The 15,917-nt window shown below is 44.8% G+C and overlaps 1 protein-coding gene and 4 non-coding genes across 5 annotated transcripts; 3 read left to right on the forward strand and 2 right to left on the reverse strand.

The window, feature by feature from the left end:
* Nucleotides 1–108: 108 nt before the first annotated feature.
* Nucleotides 109–14,768, reverse strand: intu (inturned planar cell polarity protein). Its single transcript, XM_034557136.1, has 17 exons — nt 14,515–14,768; nt 12,888–13,468; nt 11,751–11,836; nt 9,636–9,854; nt 7,707–7,825; nt 7,139–7,228; nt 6,529–6,606; nt 6,076–6,259; nt 5,650–5,703; nt 5,175–5,237; nt 4,529–4,750; nt 4,338–4,430; nt 3,527–3,958; nt 3,177–3,271; nt 2,885–3,074; nt 815–957; nt 109–588 (listed from the first exon to the last, which is right to left on the reverse strand). The coding sequence occupies exons 1-17, from the start codon at nt 14,649–14,651 to the stop codon at nt 477–479; spliced, it is 2,898 nt and encodes a 965-aa protein (XP_034413027.1). The 5' UTR covers nt 14,652–14,768; the 3' UTR covers nt 109–476.
* On the forward strand, nt 1,587–1,658 carry trnad-guc. Its single transcript has one exon. It is a non-coding gene; the product is annotated as a tRNA-Asp (tRNA).
* Nucleotides 2,388–2,459, forward strand: trnad-guc. The gene has a single exon. It is a non-coding gene; the product is annotated as a tRNA-Asp (tRNA).
* Nucleotides 4,132–4,203, forward strand: trnad-guc. The gene has a single exon. It is a non-coding gene; the product is annotated as a tRNA-Asp (tRNA).
* trnan-guu lies at nt 9,114–9,187 on the reverse strand. The gene has a single exon. It is a non-coding gene; the product is annotated as a tRNA-Asn (tRNA).
* Nucleotides 14,769–15,917: the final 1,149 nt, after the last annotated feature.

Genomic DNA, 15,917 nt, shown 5'->3' on the forward strand with positions numbered 1-15,917 from the left:
AGATAAAAGTTATATTTTTATTTCCAGGTCCTTGGTCTATTTCTTATTTTGTCAATGTACAATTTATGTTTAGAGATGCCACGAAGGTCGTTAAAGAATACAAGAGAAACTGTTTGACTTCTTTTAATCTCCATTTTGTAACAAATTACCCTATTCCCATACACAAACTGTACACCTTAAATTAAGTAACAAATAAAATGATCTTTCCAACACGGCAAACAAATTGTGACGATATCAATACAGCTTTATTTCTCCTGTCGCCATGGAGACCGCTGCAACAGCGTAGTTTTAATTGGTCCAGCTGGAAGCGGAGGTTTACACCAACTGAGTGGCTTTTTAAAATCGACAACTATGGTGAGCGCAATGACGCACAAAAATGACAATGTCATGTTCAGGAAGTCATCCGGGAAAAGGAGGTTCAGACTCAGTTTGAGTAGTTTTTCCCTGAGCGGGCAACAGAGTCCATTGTGTAATGATCACAAGGCCAGTCCAAAGGAGAGTCTGAAGGCCATCTCGACAGGAACTTCTGCCACCGAGTCGTGGAAGCACACGTAGAACTCCTGAGGGACGGGCTCGAGCAACATCCGCCTGGAAGACGAAGGAGAAATGAGATCGGCACAAGAATTAAAAAGGGGCAGACATGTCAAACTTGAAAATGACCTCAGTTAGTCGTTTCCTGTTCTTTGCTGCAACCACATCACGTACAATTACAAGCATTATTCCAGGGAAGAACTAAATAACTCCAGACATGTATTTCCTCCCTCCCCAGTAATTAAACAAGGCTTGTAGATAGAAATATAGAAAGCCGACGTACCCTATGACCCAGTAAGTCATGGTGGGAGCAGGTTTCCTCTGGTCGGTCCAGTTCTCCGGCTTACACTGAAACAGGACCCCGTGTTCCTTCACGGGACCCAGACCCCAACCACCGCCCTGAGGCCGGTCTACGGCCCGGCGGCCCTGCAGCACAGAAACACGACCCAATCGCTTGATTAATTAAAATGACATTTCACATTGCATTTCATTTCGCTGACGCTTTAATCCAAAGTGTGACAGGCACTCAAAAGCCTTCATGATTACAGAGATCAGGCCTGTAGTCATGAAGTCCTGTGATCCTTGGTTTTGTGGGGGAGAGGGTGATGGTGGAGGCCTTGAAGCAGGCTGGAACGTGGCATGTCTCCACGGAGGTGTTGAGGAGCACAATGCTTCAAGGTGGAGGGAGAGACTGGGTCGTTATTGTGGGGGATGGGAGAACACTGGAGTGGGTGGTGTGAGAGGCCCCTGCTGAGCTGGGGGAGGGGGAGCTGGTGGTCTGAAGCTAGTGGATGGGGGATGGGGTCAGGACTGTGACCGTCTTGCTAAACCTGTTTTTTTTTTTTTGTTGTCTCTTCAAACAACCCCTCGTCCCCACTCCTTAATGCCTGTTCCTCTATCAACCTCAGCGGTCTGAGTTTAGCTGTGAACCAGCGTTTTTTTACACATATCTTTTTCATTTTACACTCTAAAATGTAAACTTGTGTCCTGTATTGTAAACATGTGTCCTGTATTGTAGCTAGAAGATGTGTAAATATCTTTAGGGAGACTATCCCTCCTCGTTAGTATAGTGGACAGTATCTCCGCCTGTCACGCGGAAGACCGGGGTTCGATTCCCCGACGGGGAGAATTTATTGCTGCTGCAGCATTCCTGAGCACGCGAGTAGTTTTATTTCATGTTTGCAGAAGTAAAAACTAAAACCCACAAATCAAAAGAATAAAGAAATATTTACTTTTTGTCCTGGAGAAGCACAAAGCTGGAGCAGTACCGCCACCTGCCTGCAGCAGCACACACTGCATGCGGAGGACCGGGAGACTGGGGTTCGATTCCCCGACGGGGAGCAACTTATTGCTCTAGGAGCAACTGGCATCATATTGTGTTTCATTGGTATGTTAATAAGAATTGTTTACATTTAAACCTTGTTCACCTCTGACCTTCATTTCAGCTCGGGGGTCACGCCATCTGCAGAAGCTCTCTGATGACTCTGCAGTGGTCGGGTGTAGAGTACAGGGCAGCAGTGGATGACTTTGTGGACCTATATACACTGTATACTCTTTTATTTTATTATTTAATTTTTCTTAAATGTCCTGCTCTGCTATTCTATCTATCTATCTAGATGATTAATGTATTGGTACGGTAAGCCTCCGTTTGCCACCTCTGGAGTTAAAGGGAACATTGGAAAATCTCAGTGAGATTGAAAAATTGACATAAAAATATATATATATATATATATATATATATATATATATATATATATATATATATACACAAGTTAGCTGTATAATAGTAAGCTGAATGCCCATATGTCCTGTATTGTAGCTAGAAGATGTGTAAATATCTTTAGGGAGACTATCCCTCCTCGTTAGTATAGTGGACAGTATCTCCGCCTGTCACGCGGAAGACCGGGGTTCGATTCCCCGACGGGGAGAATTTATTGCTGCTGCAGCATTCCTGAGCAAACGAGTAGTTTTATTTCTTGTTTGCAGAAGTAAAAGCTAAAAGCCACAAATGAAAAGGATAAAGAAATATTTACTTTTGTTAAATAGACGGTCCTGGAGAAGCACAAAGCCGGAGCAGTACCGCCACCTGCCTGCAGCGGCACACACTGCATGCGGAAGACCGGGAGACCGGGGTTCGATTCCCCGACGGGGAGCAACTTACACGAGATTCTTAAAAACGCATTACCAGTTGTCATGGTTGAAGAAGTTAAACTAAATTCTGCACTCCAAATAATGAGAAATAAATGAGAAATCTGGTCTTTGTGTGACTTTAAACACCTTTTTTTTGGTTTGTTTTAGCATCAACTGTGTCGAGAGGTGGAGATTTTATACATTCCTGCGTGAACTGACTCACTCTGGCTGGCAGGCTCTGCTGAAATGCGGCCCGGATGGAGAGGCAGCAGTGGTGGAAGTTGCGGATGAGCTGTGGGTGGATGGAGCCGCTGAGCTGAGCCACCTCTCTTTGAGTCGGAGCGATGAAGATCCCCTGAACCGTCTCCATCAGGACGTAGTGGAACAAGGTGTTCTCTGCACCTGAAGTCAGCCTGTCGCAATAACAAAATGTAGGATTTTTTTAAAAGCCGTTTAACATTAATTATATATGCAGTTGGAATGAAAGAAAAATTATTATTTTCCCCGTCACCCACTTCATGGTGTTGTACATCTCCTCTGTCTCCCGTTCAGTCAGCGTCTTCTTCAGGGTCCCTAGGTAGAACGGGTTTGGGTGCTTCATTCTGGGATTCTGATGTCGGAGCATGCAAGAAGCACAACGCAAAACATCACAATACCATCCATCCATTAGCTTTCGCTTGTCCAGGAAATCCAAGTGAACCATGGCCTGTGATACCCCGACAATTGGGACTACGCTCTCTACACATTAAATTATAATATTAAAACAATAAATAAGTACAAGGTCCGATGAAATCTTAACCTGCAAACTAACTAAAAGAACCAATCAGGACCAAATGTTAGACTTAATAAAAGACTACAAGTGTACCTTGAAGAGGCCTCCGCTGCCTCCACTCCCATCGGACCCTCCAGATCCCAGAGAGTCCCGACGCCCCCCCAGCTTCCTCCCCGAGTCCGGGGTGGAATGCGGACTGAGGCCTGGGGCCATTGATAAACCGGACCCTGACCCGGCATCCATCTGTCCCTCACTCCCGCTGTCAGACAGGCTCCTCTGGGGGCTGGACCTCCGGGCCTTCTCCCCAAACAGGCTACGGCCTCTGGACCCGGAGGAGGAGCCTTTAACGGCCCCCGCTAGCTTGCTGAAGACGGGGGAGGAAGAGGCCAGGCTGTCCAGGCGGTCTCGGGCTGTGGCAGCAGGGAGGAACCAGTCGGCACACGACAGGCAGGGAGCAGGCGGAGCGTTGAGACGATCCTCAATACCGGCTTCCAACACCTCCAGTTGCAGCAGTGTGGCCTTCACCTGGAGCCAGAAGAGATCGTTAGTCATAATGCTTATATGTCTGTCCTCAGTTGTTAATAATGGACGTTAAGTGAACACATATGTTCCAAATAGGCAGTAATTGACATTCTCCATGCGCATATGTCCTGTATTGTAGCTAGAAGATGTGTAAATATCTTTAGGGAGACTATCCCTCCTCGTTAGTATAGTGGACAGTATCTCCGCCTGTCACGCGGAAGACCGGGGTTCGATTCCCCGACGGGGAGAATTTATTGCCGTGGGAGCAACTGGCACGTTATTCTTGAGCACACTGAGTCAAGCTAAAGCCACAGAAGAATAAAGGTGTGTTTGAAACAGTATGTTAGGAATTTACTTTAAAAAAAGTTCAACAAGTGGTCACCTGATCTACGTAAATACAATCTGGTCCCGGAGAGCCCGAAGCCGCAGAAGAACAGCCACCTGCCTCCAGCAGCACGCACTGCATGAAGTGCCTCTGAGGTGGAGGGGTAAAGAAATACAAGCAAAGACAATATAAATAAATAAACAAATAGATAACTGGCACATAGACGAGGAGAGCACCGTGATTCTTACCAATCCCACTATGAGGAGGAAGTGACGTCCTCGAGGCTGGCTGTAGCCAGGCGCTGTGCCGCCGCCGCCGCCGTTGGCTCTCTGCCGGGGAAACACCTCCCTCCAGATGACCAGCTGACCGACGCGCTGCTCGGACGCCAGCGGCAGCAGGCAGTAGTGCTGGCAGTACAGGCACACATCCAGCAGGTCCTCTTTGGGCAGATGGTTGGCAATCAGGTAGGACTGGCGAGGATGTAGAAAGATCAATGAGGGCTTGGAGCCAGCGTTGTGGGTTTAAAAAAAAATAACAGGCCTTTTTCCGATCTTATTAGTAATTAACTACATTTCTACAGAGCATACGTGGAGAGGAATGGAAACAATTAACCAAGAATAAACCCACAGTACATAAAATCCATCTGGCTTCAGTGCCTTGGAGTGTGTACGGCATCTGGACCCGATATTATCTATGGAATAAATAAACATTTCCTTAAAAAAAAAAAAAAAGGTCCCACCTCCAATTCTTCTCCTTGTGTGAAGATTCAATGTCTTTCTCTTACCGAGAACGTATATAAAACAACTACAGAACTATAACAACACTGTGCACCCGGTTGTGTGTGTGTGTGTGTGTGTGTGTGTGTGTGTGTCTCTTGATGAACAGATACCTTACCTTGTAGAACAAACAGGAGCCAAGAATGACGTACAGACGCCTCAGGCCGAAGAAGTCCTCAGACTGTTAAAGGACAAAGATAGAAAGACTGAAAACACGCACAGACTTCGGAGGAAGATGATGGTGACGACAATGAGGGGGCTGAAATAGTTTTAAAGTTTGACCAATGAACTGTTGATTGAATTCAGCAGATGAGGAATTATTCAACTGGTATCGTCAACAAAGCTCTTCGTGATGATGATTTGAAAACTCAAGATTTGAAATGACCCCATTGGCTTCTCATAAAAAATACAGACGCGTATCTAAAAATAGTCTAACCTTCTCCTCTCCCCCGTCGAGGCCAGAAGACTGAAAGCTGCATCTTCGCCCAACTAATGAGCAGCAGAGTAAGAGGTCACAACGCAGCATGAACCGCTGGCGTGACTCTTTAGCCCAATACTGTTATTTTTGTGACATTCAAAGTGTTTTTCCTCACCATTTCTCCAAAATCAGAAGACTCGAAATCCGAGAGAACAGTATCCACCTCCATCTGGGGACAGAGGAAAATTAAATAAAAGCTTTAAAAACACTTATTATTAGAACGACGAAGATGCAATATGTTTTTATCTTTCATGTGTCTAATTTATTGTCGTGTTCTCGAGAACTTTTGCTCCTGCATTCGTTCAATCAATGCATATGTGATACATTGTGTAATAGTCAACAGTGAACACTAGAGGGCACTAAAGCCACATCTGTGACAGCGTTATCACACTTGAATGTTGAGGAAACAGGGACAAAGTGATACACTAATATATGTTATTGCTGTGTTTACTTATGCGCCAGTCTTCACACACACACACACACACACACACACACACACACACACACACACACACACACACACACACGGACAGAAACACACCTTGATTTCCGGAGGCAGCGTGAGCCATCGGACCGCCGGCAGTCCGTCAAGAAAAAGGGTCCCCGAGACATCGGGGGTCGGCGCCGAGGAGCCGTCCCTCAGGCGAGACGGCTGGATGAGCTGCTGGAAGAACAGGCAGAAGAAGTGGTCCAACCTGGGAGCGTGGTCCACCTTACAGAACGCACTGCGGAGGACACGATGAAGATTGAAAAAAAAAAAAATAAAAAATGACGTTGTCATGACAACACATACAACTATAGAAGAATGATTACGCTTCAAGAATGAAGACACGGAGGATGGGATGAGCAAAGTGAGTTAAGAGAGTGAGACAATTAAGACTTTGTGTAAAATCCAGCTGGAATTTGTGAAACACATTATCTTTATTTCAATATATTTAGTTTTAAGCAAACAGTCTCTCTCAGCAGGACCTCAGGAAGGCAACGACCGACTCACTTGTCTAAGGAGCCGTACATCACTTTTAGTGTCCGGACGACGTCTCCTACAACCGTCTGCAGATACAGCAGAGGAACCCTGGAGGGGAATGTCAAACACAGACGTGAATAAACTTCGGCTTCAGCAGATCGTGTCAAATATTTGGACCAACTGCCCGGAGCCGTGATGGCAAAAACATTTATAAGTTATTGGGGGTTTTGTTCCTCAACCGAGATAATGATTGATCTGGTGGCGAAAAGTGGAAAAAAGATGGGTAATATGACTCATCTCATGAACAACCACGTGCCAAAAGGACAAAAAGAAGCACGAGTGAACCTTGAAATGTTTTTTACAGATTGTGCTCGTAAATAAGTTTCCTCCTCGACAAAATAAAAGTTCATTTCTGGGGCAGATGGCCTGCTCAGAGAATTTATCGGTACCTCGATTAAAAAAAACAAAAAACAATAATAATAACCTCCTGGAAATGTTGGTTGATGTCTGCATTGTCTGTTTCCCAGCTGCCAAAGGCTGCACTTCAAAATGACATGTGGTGGAGGCGGGGCTTAAGTCCCAGGGTAATAATCAAGAGTGCAGCATGCGTGTTTGCGTGTTTGATGCCGCCTCCCTCTACCTCTCAGCAGGAAGACCGATGACCAACAGGTTGTTGCTTTCCTTCCAGTAGCCCACATGCACCAGCTGTTTCCCCAGCAGGAGAGAAGAGCTGAAGGGAGACGAGTAGAACAAACCGATGAGGACGGTGCCGGTAACGCGAATATTACGCAACCGTTACACTCTTAACATCCAGTCGCCAAACACTGTGAATTGTGTTGATATTTAAAAACATCCAACTGGCAGAATAGTCAGGCATTCGAGGGAGCTATAATAAAAATGTTTGGGGAATTTATCATCACGCATTCATTTTGAAGACTAAAAAGAATTTTAAAAACTTATAATATCCGCCTTTACACTGGACCTTTCCTTGTTTTTTCAATGGCAGAGAGAAGAATAGAAAGAAAAGACAGCACTGTTTGACAAAGTTAAAGGATTTAGAGACAACGTGAAAAATAAAATATTACACACATTTTTTTCTTTTGATATTCAGGAAGAACATAGTCGGATTTGATAAATAACCAGTGTATATTTTGCACTAATCGTACACGAGTTGCACTTGTATTTTTCCTGCACGCTGCTTCCTCTACCTGAGTATTCGCCCTCCGGTGACGTTCTCCAGCATGTCACACAGAGTGAGGAAGATGCCCCTCACTCCTTTCAGCTGGCCGGACGCCTCAGACACCGGGTACTGGTACAGGATCTCCTCCTGCAGACACGGACACACACACACACACACACATTTGGTTCATTGTGTCATGACCACAATATATATTCAGCAGAAGGAAAACCCACTGTGGTGAGCCTCTCAACAGAAATATGTGAAGATAACACACGAATGGATGTTTATTCCGCCACCCCCGTCAGCGTTAGTTCGGTTTCAGTTGCACAGCAAAACACAAAGATGTCGCTTTAAAAGAGGAATCTTACTCAAAAATATTTTACATGTCTGACTTTCCAAACTTTGAATGATACAGAAAGCAGATCAGAGGCGCCGAGAGGATCTGAGGAGGTGGTGTGTGTGAGGGGATAAAAAAACCAAAACATGAATGAACGGGCCCTTGTAGCCTTGACAGACAGAACAAAGAAACCCGAAGAACAACCAACGCTTCAGTTACATCTCGTCTCTACACACACAAGCAGAAATCCCCAAATCATCACAAAGAGAAGACTCAAAAATACCACCGCTGAACGTCTCCACTTTCTGCTACCCAGCAATCAAAAAGGACAAAACGTTCACTGTGATTTAGGAAATAAATGACAGGGAACCCGAACTCGGCACTGCGCTTATGGCCACGAAAGAAAAGAGAAAAAAAAAAAAAAAAGTATCTGGCTGGCGGATACAGAAAAAGGAGCTGCAGACCACGAAAGTAGACGGCCATAAAGAAAACATCGACCTGCCAATCGTGGTCCGCGGGGCGAAATGTGATTACGGCGTGGGAAGGTGTCGGCCAGGAAGTGAGCGTCGTTTAAGAAAACACACACTGTGGGATTAACACTTGAAAACGAGTGAATATGAAACGATATGAAGCAGGGCTCTGCGCAGTTTCCAAAAAAGGAAATGATGTGATTTTGTGTGTGCTCGGGGCAGAGCGCCTCAACCTCTCTCCTTGTTTATTGGACAGTGGCACCCGGAGGCGTTGGACACCGTCCAGAGCGGTCTGACTCACATCAGATTCATTCAAGGGAAGCTTTCCATTACTGGATTTGGGATTTTCCTACACACCTCAGGTCATTCTCAACACTCAATTATGAGAACACTCCTCCGTGCTCCTGTTCAATGATTCAAATACAGCTTTCTTTCTTTTTTACGGCTGCTCGGAGTCAGTGTGATCAGGTTTCCCCAAACTCTGAACTCTTCTAACATTTTGACTGTCTAAATGCAAATAAAGTAGTCTCACTCTTGCTCCCGGTGTATCTGACCCCGTAGCCTTGTTCACGGGCACCACGGTAATCATTTACGCGTAACCTTTTATTTAAGCACAAAAAAAACTGGTCGTCCCTGGGTGGGCTTGAACCACCAACCTTTCGGTTAACAGCCGAACGCGCTAACCAATTGCGCCACAGAGACTGCTCTGCTACACCCTTCTGGTGGAAATAAGTATTTACTCCTAAGGGTTGTGAAGCATGACAAACTATAATTTACGGCTTTGTGTGGTTTCCAGCATTGAATGTCACCGACTTGTCAAATACACTCGACTAAGCTCTTTGTTTTAAGTCCAACATTAAACAAAGGCATCAAAAGAGGAGATTTTATGATCTCAGACTGCATTTTGTTTTAGCGTTTTAAATCTCTCTCAACATCTAACTTCAAACTGTATGGCACCATTGTTGCAGCTCTATTGCTGCACGTAAAAATTGTGTCCAGTCGTCACTATTTGTCAACCGACAAATAAGCATTAATCGCCTTAAGATGCAATAATAAAATGCAGAAAGCAGGAAGCCTGGACTCCCCTGAGACTTTTGGTCAAGAGATTTACGAGAGAACTCATTTCATCAGATATTATACATGAACTGACCTCCTCCTGCGGTGATGCCGAGTCCAATTTAAGCGAGAGGTACATGACGGCGTGCGGGACGTGTTCGATGGACATCTGAAGTTCGGCCGTGTCCTCTCCCCACAGCAGACGCACCAGCTGGCTGACCGGAGGAGAAGAGGCCTTCGTCTTCCGCTGCAGCGAAGAGTCGCCGGCACCGCTGCCGTCCCACTGAGCCACCGTCTCCAACGCCAGCCTCACCTGGAGGAGGTGGCAGGAGAAGGGGAGAAAAATAAGAAAGTATGGAGACAAAGAAAAGGAAGAAAGAACACATGTATTTTCGTTATGGCATTTCATTGCATCAGCCTGCCTGCCAGTCCTTCTCAGAGTTCATTCTCTGAGGAAAAACAATGTACATTGTAGACACGCTACCTATACACATTGTGCTAAACCGACGTTAATTCAAGGATATCAGAACCAGAGTCCAGAGCAGCAACGCACGATCCACTTAAAGAGCTCAGCATCTCTAATCTGGAACAGCAACCATCACTGCGTTTGACTCGCAGGTTTTATTTCTATTAGGAATAATGCCACGTAGCCCTGACACAAGGGGAACGCCCTATAAAAGACAATAAAGAGGAGTTTTCCCTCATAGAGACATTTAAACAGCAGAACAAAGGCAGAACCATCACGGTTCTGCTGGGATTTGACCTCAAACCACCAGGGGCCTTAACTGAAACCACCCCAGCTACAGTTTGGTGTTTGACTGTAACGCAGAATGTGAAATATGCCATTTATTGAACACTCTACGACCGCCCACACTGTTTACACACACCGTTTTTATGTTTATAATGAATGAAAGCCATGCTTTCTTAGGTTAGTATGCTCCGAGAAATAAATGAGGCGTTGCGTGTCATTACGTTCCAAAAAACGTGGGTAGTCCGAGATCACACGGTGCCTACCAAATATGTTGGGAGAAAAAAGGAGGATCGTATTTCCCTGGTCGAAAATGTCGAAACTGTATTTTTCTAATCCAGCGATCGCTCCCAGAACCCTCCGAGGTCTGTCAGCTCCAACCACAGGACACTCCGCCTCCCCAGCTGGCGCCTGCATCTGGGCTGCCAGCCATATTAGCCCATTTTTAGGGGTATTATTAAAGAAGAGCAGAGTAGTGGTGGGACCTTTCAACTAGTTCACTAAATATTTTTAAATGGCGATCCTCGGTTTCTTAAAGGATTCACGTAGCCCCCGAGTGAATCAAAATCCGAAGAGACAAACGGTAGAAAACGTTCAAATGGGCAAAGCCTAAAATTTGACAAATCAGCGGGTAAAGAGGCAGAGTGGGCTAACTGCAGCACTTTCTCTCATCATACATAATAAGGATGTGGTGAGACTGGAGAGTGCTCTCACAAGGATTCCAGACTGTTGAAGTCAGTCGTTCAGCACACTCGAGTAACTGAGGCTTGTTCAGCTCCGAGGGTTAGCAAAGGGCCCGGTGGACTAACTTTAATGCTAATATTTGTTTCTTAGAACATAATAAGTGCCGTCTGCGTTCCATCTGGCACACAGAACAACCATCCTCCGACACACACAATCATGCACTCTCACACAAAACAATCATTCTGTCAGCAATACAACTCTATTTCCAGTTGTTTTTTTAGTCACTGTGGTGCCCCAGAGGTTTTCCCGAAAAAAAAGATTCTCCCTCGCTCTTTTCTTTCCCTGCAATGTAATTTAGTTTCCGACTACATCTTCTAATGGGCTGAGGTTCCAATCCCACAACGGCTTCCTGTGGCACCGGAAAAAAGAAGAAGTGGCACCGCAGTTCCGACTATCCGCCGTCATCGCCGACACACACTCTGTCATTTGCAAATTCCTACTTTATGATGGTCTGGTTTTTGGTGAAAAACGCACGACTATGGACTTTTTTTTTTTTTTCACTGCTCAAAGGATAATTTCTCTAATTGAGGGTTTTCTAATGTTAAACAGCACTGATTGTCTTAGTTTGTCACGAGCCAGGATCCTAAAGACGTAAATGCTGCCTTACAAATATGGAAACGTTCACAGTGTCAAAATGACAAAAAAAGGAGCTCCCAATATCGGTGTCCATCAATATCGATACTGAAAAAAAAACATACATCGATACAGAACACTGACCTGCGTTGGTCCTGGGATGCATGACAGAACCCTCTCGATGTTCTCAGAGGTCACGTCCACGTCGTCCACGGCTACAAGCACATCGCCTGAACACAGCACGCAGAAAAGGCACATTTATGTTATTAGTGTATGTGTTGAACCAGCTTACAGGACCAAGAAACGTATTAGAACCTGCGAGGACGTGCCGCGGGGATCGGAAAGGTGAAATTCAAAGCCGGTCATCTTGATTCGTAGGAACACACAATGTCCACAAGACCACAATTCAATCCATTTGATGCAATCTACTGGTGCAAAAACAAAAATAATCAAAGCCTATGTGGTCAGTAAGAACACCACTTAAAAAGGCCATTTAACAGCTTCACCTGTTTGTGTGCAAGAGAGGCCGAACCCCCGTCTCAGCAACAGAGCTATTTCAGGTATTTAACCACCCTAATTGTTTAAGCATGTAGCCGGGCAGAAATAAAAGCTTCTCTAAACAGTAACTCATGTGGATAGTCATTTGTGGTGAGGCACCACTGGAGTTCGTCCGTCTGCTAGTAAAAAGCTGTCCGATCATTAGCCCGCGAAAGAAGAAAGATCTCTTTAGAGAAACTGAGCCTTCAAAACGGACAGATTATCATTTTAAACCAGACCTTCATTTGGATTGTTGGCCGTGACTATTAGCTATTAAAACATCCTACACACATTTATTTAATCACGAACTTTGTGCTTTTACAACACAAACTGTGGTGAGGATTTGTACTTTTTTTTTACTGCACTGAAAGAATTTGGCTATTATCTTAACAACATTATGCAGACCTTTTTAAAAAAAATGTATTTATCCAAATAAAAGGCTCCTCTTATCTTTTGAGAGGAGGTGTGTATGCATGTCATCAGCCAACACAGATCCTTTAAATATGTAAGGATCGCCCAACATACCTTGTTAAGAAGGCTGATCAAATAATGTTGCTCCTATCCCTAAATAAGGAAGCACGATTAGAAAGTCCCCGGTTTATGACCTTCTAAAAATGACCCATGCATTTTTAATTTAACTGATATTGTATTATAGGCCTTTTCAAAACTGTATAGAAAATACTGTGACGGTGTGAAGAAATTCTGACATATTTTGTCAGCTCACTGTTGGATTCATAGACTTACCTATCAGAATTTGGCCACATTTGATGGCCGGGCTGTTGGGTATTAACCCGTGAACAGTCAGTCGTTCCTCATGGCCGACCACTGCAGTGTCTCCTCTGCTCCAGGAGGTGCGATGCACCACCCCGAGCAGCGCTTCCAGCAAGCCTCCGCTGTGGGTCAGAGTAGTTGATGAACCTCCAAGACGCTTTGGGTTGAGGTAGACACACACTTCCTTCAGCTCCTGGACCGTCACACCTGACCTTTGACCTGGCTGGTTCTTAAGGATGGATGCTGGAGGTGATGAAGCTGGGTTGTCTTTACCATCCTTCCCTCCTCCTCCTCCTCCTCTGCGCTGAGAAGGCCGGCGTTTTCTCCTCAGGATTCTGGCTAACCTCTTGAGAGTGGGCTCACCTTTGGTAAGCTTCTTGTTTTCCTCTGTGATGACTTCTGCCTCCTCTTCGCTAAAGCGAACATGATTAGTGGACACGCCTTGATTGGCGGCGGCTTGGGCCAATGCGGCCTCCTCTTCGCCCTCGCTCAGCTCCAGGTAGAAAAGCTCGCCGTTCTTCTGGATGTCATCGAGCCATTCTGGTTCCAGGTCACTGAGAGAAGAAGAAGAAAAAAGAGTATTGAAAGACACCTAGTGTCAAAGGCCCAGTGGTATCAGACTGGGAAGAGAGGGCCCAGTGGTATCAGACTGGGAAGAGAGGGCACAGTGGTATCAGACTGGGAAGAGAGTGCCCAGTGGTATCAGACTGGGAAGAGAGGGCCCAGTGGTATCAGACTGGGAAGAGAGGGCACAGTGGTATCAGACTGGGAAGAGAGGGCCCAGTGGTATCAGACTGGGAAGAGAGATGCACTAGCATTAATCAATATGATGACACAAGACTTGACATTTCGTATTATTGCGATAGAGCTGACGTGTTGTCTTTGTTAATTCATCTGGCTGTTTTTTTCTTAAATTAAATGTACAATGAATGCCTCTACCTGCGTGACATAATATCCACATTAATAATTATGCATGTCCCAAAAGGAATAAAATATTATCCAGGCTTTTGGGCAATTGTTGTGCCAAACTTGTATCCAAATACTGACTAAAATACCGTTTTTTTTTTAAAAAAGTCATTATTTACTTGTTTTTCTGCGTTTATAAGCCCACAGTAATAACTATCATATGTAGAAATAAAAATAAAAGCGGAATCACATGCTTGACCAGAAGGGTGGGACTAAAGAGAAGATATTTTTCCTTTTGGTCCCTCTAAATCTGCTTTGAAGAACCTGTGGTAGGCAGCTTTGACGTGACGTCCATACATTTACTGAGGTTGGCGAGCAGCATGCAATTATTTAAGAAAGGTTTAACTCCCAAATTGAAAACACTCCCAAAAGCTATGAAAAACACAAGGAAGGAGATGCAAACTGAGAGGATGGGATGACTCGTCCTCTTTGGCAAAGCTGGCCTGACATTTACAAGCACTCATATTAAAAAAAAAAACTTAAATCTGCAACATAAAACATCACAATGCCCGCTTTGAGTGTCAGGTTTCAGCATCTCCTCCTCCTCACAAACTCCAGCAGCTTCAGAGGGGTTTCCTGTCAACGCGTGCACGTGCGTTTGTTTTCTAGTCACGCAGTCAAACTATCTTCTTACTCGGAGCAGTCGGAGCTGTTGTGACTCGACGTGGTGGATTCGAGGTCACTTTCGGTGCCGTGCCCGCCACCATCTTCTTCCTTTCGGCCGCGAGAGAGAGTTTTTTCCGTGCACGTGCGCGCGTTTGCAAAGGCCATTTGTTGACACGGCGGTTTGTTTTGTTTGTTTTTTATTTCCTCACGTAAAGTGCGCCGCTAAAAGCTAAGAAGAATAAGAAGGAAAAAAAACGAGCCGAGACGTTCACTCGCCATGTTGGAAGCGTTGACGAGCGAGCTGGAGGGGGTGCTGTCACGTGACGCGAACCGGCCCAATCTGATTGGCGGACGGCGCAGTTGCCCCCAACAACGCAGAAACTTTTGAGTGGCCAGTTTACCTGCAAGCACGAGACTCTCGTCCCGGTGAATAATGCAGTCACCGCACAGACAACCGCACGTACCTGCTCGGGGACATTTAACTTTAAAAAAAAAATAGATAAAGTATTACAAAATACATCGAAATAAGATACAACTGAATTTTAAATTAAATGCACATTTCGTTGCCCCGTCCCTGCAGACTTGCACGTGTTTTTTGTTGTTTTTGTAATCCCCTCCGGTATTTTGCAAACTTTTGCACCTCTGACCAAACAAAAGCGGACTTTAAAAAAGGCTCCACTGACCTGTAAAGGAGAACGCTGCGAATGGAGTCGAAATCATCCAAGTCTTTAGGAAATGAACCTCCGTTTGCAGAAGTGTTAAACATCATTTGCGTGTCATGTTTTCGCCGAACCAACAACGCTGCGTTCACTTAAATTGTAATTGTAAAATGCAATTTAAAAACTCTAAGGAGGTAGAAAAGGAAAAGCTTTAAAAACAAGTTAATCCTCCTCCACCACCAACATATAATTCTGAGCGCACGAAGCAATCTCACGTCAATCACCGACTCGGAGGACTGAACACGACTCGGAGAAGAAACCCACTGGAGGTTGTTTTAAAGCTCTGAATGTTTCTCCAGGCCAGCAGAGCGGAATCTGTCCCAGCGGTCTATTTGGCAGGTGGACTAAAAACACGCCTACTTTGGACCACCAACAAAAAGCTCAGCTTATATTGCGGGTTGTTTTCATGTCAGGCGTATAGTAAATGGTCATTTACATCGAAATTACCAGGACTTAGTACTAGCAAATGTACTCCAAGTATGACAAGTACTCACTCATTGCCGAATACCACTTTCAGACAGTTATGTCAATACCAAAAGTAACTTTTTATCAATATGATTTGAATTCATACTGATGTAAAACTTTTTTTTTTTTTTTTTAAGTCATACGATATTACAGTGTGTTCATTTTAGCTTTGTTCAGGTTTAGAGTAACAAACGTTATGAAAAAAAAAAAGAATAATGTGTATAATAATAATCTACTCAAATATAGT

This window comes from Cyclopterus lumpus, chromosome 18, assembly GCF_009769545.1.
Source record: "Cyclopterus lumpus isolate fCycLum1 chromosome 18, fCycLum1.pri, whole genome shotgun sequence".
Classification (NCBI taxonomy): Eukaryota; Metazoa; Chordata; class Actinopteri; order Perciformes; family Cyclopteridae; genus Cyclopterus; species Cyclopterus lumpus.